Source organism: Rutidosis leptorrhynchoides, chromosome 8, assembly GCF_046630445.1.
Source record: "Rutidosis leptorrhynchoides isolate AG116_Rl617_1_P2 chromosome 8, CSIRO_AGI_Rlap_v1, whole genome shotgun sequence".
NCBI lineage: Eukaryota > Viridiplantae > Streptophyta > Magnoliopsida > Asterales > Asteraceae > Rutidosis > Rutidosis leptorrhynchoides.
Genome location: NC_092340.1, coordinates 92,869,927 through 92,875,127, shown reverse-complemented (window position 1 = coordinate 92,875,127; position 5,201 = coordinate 92,869,927). Strand labels below are relative to the sequence as shown.

Sequence of the window (5,201 nt, the reverse complement as noted above, 5' to 3'; positions counted from 1 at the left end):
TTATAAATTTATAATATAGTCGTTGAAAGATTTGTCTAACGTGTGCGAGTTTGCTATTCAACATGGGATTGTCCCATTTGTGTGAGTTTGCTATTCAACATGGGATTGTCCCATTTAAGTTGTTTATTTAAAAAAGTAGTTAAGCTTCAAGAAACAACATGATGAGTGGTTAATACTTATTACAGGATAATCATTTGATTATGTTGTATTAGAGTTTTTTAAAGTGATATTATAAAGTTTGTTTTATAATTTAACATGAACACTTAAGAAGTTAACATCATTGTATTTTATATAAACTTTTTTCACGAACTATTATTAATTTATTATGATTTGTTTTTTTAGCTTATTAATTTTTAAACATAAACCATGTTAATACTAAGTTCCAAATATTTATTGTAAGTTGTTGACACTTGTGCCTTTTTGTTGGAATATGTTCAACATTATCGTTATATCTTTTAACATGTCCCCCTAACTTTAATCAGGACCGGTCCAACATAATCTAATGTTCTAGGCGAGTCGTTAAAAAGGTGCCCTCTCGAAACAAATACTGTAACTTAATAACACAATATGTTTTAGGGGGTTTGAACCTAGTCAAGTTAAGTGATTAATCCTCACTCCGATTTTTATTATTGAATTAAAGTTTTACAATTACAAGTCATACATCTTCTAAAATGATGTCTTTTTTGCAAATTCTCCAAGTTATTTTGTGATAGTCTAGACCTGCTAAAAACTTGTTATTGATATTCAAAATACGGATGCAAAAACTATGACCATATGATGATTGTTGCGCTATTTTGTATAAGCATATATGGTATATTTTATGTGTATAAGTTTGCAAAGAATTTGTAAATTGAATTGATAGGTTGCAGTTGAGTGGGCTCCACATGATATGATATTCTAGTTGGCTAATATTTAACTGATCATAAATTAATTAATAGGCTAAAATATTCTAGAGACAGAATTCGGAATGGCCAATTGTTGATTTCATTCCAGTATGCTAAAATAATAAACTTGATCTTATTAATGAAACTTGTATTCTAAATGACCCATATAAATAAATAAATGGTGGTGCTCCATATTGTGGTGCCATGAGCCATTGTTCATCTGGACCATATCAAAGCCTCACATGACTTTAATTTTTACCTACGCCCCCACTTCCCCTCTATTGATTTCTGGGAAATTGTTCAAAATACATTTTTTTTAAGACTTCAAACAAAATACATTTTTTTAAAAAAATTGTCTTTTTACACCATTCGGTAGACGGAATTTCTGTCTACCACCTTTATCTGTCGTCTACTACTATTTTTTCATAGTAGTAGACAGTAACAACAAGGTAGTAGACAGTGAGAACAAAGCAGTAGACAGCCAATTACAAGGTAGCTGACCGTCTACTGCCTTGTTGTTATTGTCTACTACCTTGTTGTAAGTGTCGACACCAATAATACATATCAGTCGACACCTACAACAAGGTAGTAGACAGTAACAACAAGGCAGTAGACGGTCAGCTACTTTGAAATTGGTTGTCTACTGCTTTGTTCTCACTGTCTACTACCTTGTTGTTACTGTCTACTACTTTGTAAAAATGGTAGTAGACGACAGATAAAGGTGGTAGACAGAAATCCCGTCTACCGAATGGTGTAAAAAGGCATTTTTTTTTAAAAAAGTGTATTTTGTTTGAAGCCTTAAAAAAAGTGTATTTTCATCAATTTCCCTTGATTTCTCTATGCAATTGTATAGTTTGATGTATCGTGTATATTGTGTGTGTATGATCAATCTGTGTATGAAAATGTTAATATCGATATATGTGTGTACGATTTGCATCCAATATGTATTGAGGTCTAGTTAGAGAGATCACAGAGTTTACACCTTTTGTCGTTTTGAGGCCCAACATAACGACTTTCTATGAGGAGGCCTACACATGTTGAGGCCCAACAATTTACATCACGTATTATTAATATTCCTTTCCCTCCATTGTAAATAATATTAAAATATATATAATGAATGAAATGTGAAGATTTTTTTTTATTAATCAAAGTATTCGACTCGCTCTATAAAGGCATTAATCTATGTATCCTAGTCAAAAACAAAAGAGATTCATATACCTACAATACATACTTGAAGATGTGACTAGAAAATACTAGTAATGAAAAAGAATATTACTGATGTAACCATTCTTTTATGTACCTCTATATCAGTTTAAAGTATACTCTGAATAGTGTAGTTTAATCTCAAAACCAAATTTATAATCATTATGAATACCTAATGATTAAAAATAATTGAAAGAGACATTTCAAACACAAAAGGAATGCAAATTTAAGCATCTTAAAGTACCATCAAAGGCACACATAAAAAAAGTATTTCAGAAATCCCTAGCCCCAAGGAAAAAACATAAAAAAAAATAAAAAAATAAATAAAGATTTGAACTCCAATCCAACACAATAGAATTCAACAAGAAATAGACATGACCCAAATGTTGGGGTATAATTTTAACATGATGAGTCAAATCCAAAGTTACTTTCTACATCTTCTCAATTAAAAGAAAATTGGCCCCTCAAGATTCTAGCTGGAAAAAAGCATATGAAAAGGAGAGTTTTGAGTACACAAGATAAAAGAAAAAGCAAACCAAATAGTTATGTTTTGCTTGTTGACAATTTTTTAAAAGTGCAAAACCCATTTCCATGTGGGCCTATTATGCTTTTACTCTTTTTGTTAGCTAAAAAGACAAAAAGTATGAAAAAAAGAAAACCATAAAGTAGCACAATAATAACAAAGAAAAATTTTCATTAAGGAAGTGAGCATAATCTGTAAAGGATGAATTAAAGCACCATTTTTTATCATGAAAACTAACTAAAAGAATTCAAAATCTAAATAAGGACCCGATGATCTATCCGAATCAGAAACTTTCTTGTCGTTTTGAGGCAATGTTGACTTAACCGTTTGATTCAAGAACGAAAGATCAACAGGTTTTGGAATCTCGGGTGGTTGAATACCCCGAATAAGAGCCCAATTTATGCTTTCGAAAAACGGATGTTGTTTAATCTCTGTTGCACCTCTTTTGTACCCTAATCTTTTTTGCGGATCCTTAACAAGTAGACCCCGAATTAAATCCTTTGCAGCGAAACTAATGTTTGACCCCTCGGGAAACTTTAAAGATTGACCGACAACATTAAACAACGTTTCGCGATTACCATTGCCTTTAAAAGGCGTTTTCCCATGTAATAATTCGTACAAAAATATACCAAACGTCCACCAATCAACCGCACTACCATGACCATCACCTCTAATGATTTCGGGTGCTAAATACTCGTGGGTCCCAACAAACGACATGGACCTAGCGGCAGTTGGTTCTACTATTAGCACAGGACGCGAATCTATGCTTACAGTGGTTTTACTTTTTTCTGTTTTGGGTTTTGACGTTTTCGATGAATTGAAGAAACGGGGTTTGAAACAAGAAGGTTGAAAACAAGTTGGCTCGACACACGCAGGTAGCCTACAAGACGGTTCGATGCATGATTGTTGGATACAATATGAAGTACCGGTGCAAGATGGCTCGTTTGTTGACTTGACTAATCTTGGACTAACACAACAACGTAATGACAAATCGAAATCAGACAACATAATATGACCATCTTCTCTAACTAAAACATTTTCGGGTTTTAAGTCTCGGTATACAACACCCATCATGTGTAGATACTCTAAAGCAAGAAGCACTTCAGATGCATAAAATCTGCAAATCAAAATAAACAACACAATTAAGCTCCAAATGCACACTAATATAACAAGAATAAACTTTTTTATCAATAAAACAGTATAGCTAAACAAGTAGTTTCATCTACCAAACTGGAAACATTAATTAAAAGAATGTTATTTTCCTCAGCTAACATACATATTTTTTGGAAGGGAAATTGTTAAAAAAAAATAAAAATTGTAAACTTAATGCACATTTTTCTTGTTAACAGAAGGTAACATAAAATCATTTTCTCAAATCTAATGAAACATTCACAAGCAAAAAGGCAATTTTCATAGCTCAAATGTCAATTAAATTATATAATTATAATTATAATGTTATGGTTAAGTAATTAATCAAATTGATGATAACAAAGTAAGAGTAGTAAAAATTAACCTTGCAGCTTGTTCATTGAAATGTTTGCCAGGCTGTCGTTGTCGAAGAATATGAAGATCACCACCGCTACAAAACTCCATTAACAAACACGAAAGCTTATCGGTATCGAAATGCGAATAAAGTGTAGGAAGAAAAGGGTGATCCAACATCCCTAAAATCTCCCTTTCAGTTTGAGCTCTAACTAATTTTTTTCTACCAACAAGCATACCTTTATCCATTACTTTAACAGCAAACAAACACCCCATATTCCTTAACTCAGCTAAATAAACACTCCCAATATCCCCAAATCCAAGTTTTTTCAATAACCTAAAATGTGATAAACTTAAATCACCATCTTTACCTTTAACTGATTGAATAGCATCCCATCTAATATCATTCGATTTATGAGGTTTTGAAGGACAAAAGTTTCTAACTTTAGGTTCATTAGGATTAGGATCAACACTGTAACAACAACTAGATGAACTTAAGCTAGATTTATCATCACTTACTTCAGATTCTTCATTTAGGTTTAAATGAGTTACATCTTTACAACACGTGGACACACTAATGGTGCTGGTGCTGATGCTTAAATCTGTTCTGGGACTATTGGAGCTGTTGCTGAGATCAGGTGATTTAGATGAGCCATTATTAGGGCTAGTAATGGGTTGAGTTAGTTTGTTCATAGAAGGAGACTGTGTGTGTGGGTGGGTGGGTGCCAAGTGTTCGATGAAATGCCTGAGAGAGGAAAGATTGGTGGTATAAAGTGATGTGGTTGGGTGTGGTCAAACTGAGGGTTTGGTTCCGCCGAGGTGGTCAAACGGGAATGGGAGGGGCGCGAAATAAGGAGTTATTATGGGGAATCAAACAAGTGTAAGTTTGTGTGTGTGTGGGTGTTTAAATTTTGAAAATACGATAATGGGTGGTATATTGTATTGGTAATTTGGTATTTTATTGTTTTTGCATTGAGATGCCCAACGAATTTGAGTATTGAGATTCTTATATACCACACCCAATAGAATATGCCAAAATAGATGATTTTTTTAATATTTTTTTTTCAAATATATATATATATATATATATATATATATATATATATATA

General features: G+C 32.6%; 1 protein-coding gene across 3 annotated transcripts; it reads right to left on the bottom strand.

The window, feature by feature from the left end:
• Window positions 1-2,847: 2,847 nt before the first annotated feature.
• On the bottom strand, window positions 2,848-4,833 carry LOC139863720 (serine/threonine-protein kinase D6PKL2). 3 transcript variants are annotated; one of them, XM_071852325.1, is made up of 3 exons: window positions 4,566-4,833; window positions 4,124-4,535; window positions 2,848-3,727 (listed from the first exon to the last, which is right to left on the bottom strand). In XM_071852325.1, the coding sequence occupies exons 1-3, from the start codon at window positions 4,783-4,785 to the stop codon at window positions 2,848-2,850; spliced, it is 1,512 nt and encodes a 503-aa protein (XP_071708426.1). In that variant the 5' UTR covers window positions 4,786-4,833. The 3 variants fall into 3 exon arrangements, with proteins under 3 accessions (XP_071708426.1, XP_071708427.1, XP_071708425.1); XM_071852326.1 differs by having other exon boundaries at window positions 4,124-4,585; window positions 4,658-4,833; XM_071852324.1 differs by having other exon boundaries at window positions 4,124-4,833.
• Between the last annotated feature and the right edge of the window lie 368 nt (window positions 4,834-5,201).

What these genes read in the sequence shown, in the direction of transcription:
- LOC139863720 (XM_071852324.1), bottom strand. Translation starts at nt 4,785, where the DNA reads ATGAACAAACTAACTCAACCCATTACTAGCCCTAATAATGGCTCATCT. An exon ending in TTCAATGAACAAGCTGCAAG is followed by an intron (nt 3,728 to 4,123) that starts GTTAATTTTTAC and finishes TTTGATTTGCAG; the next exon opens with ATTTTATGCATCTGAAGTGC.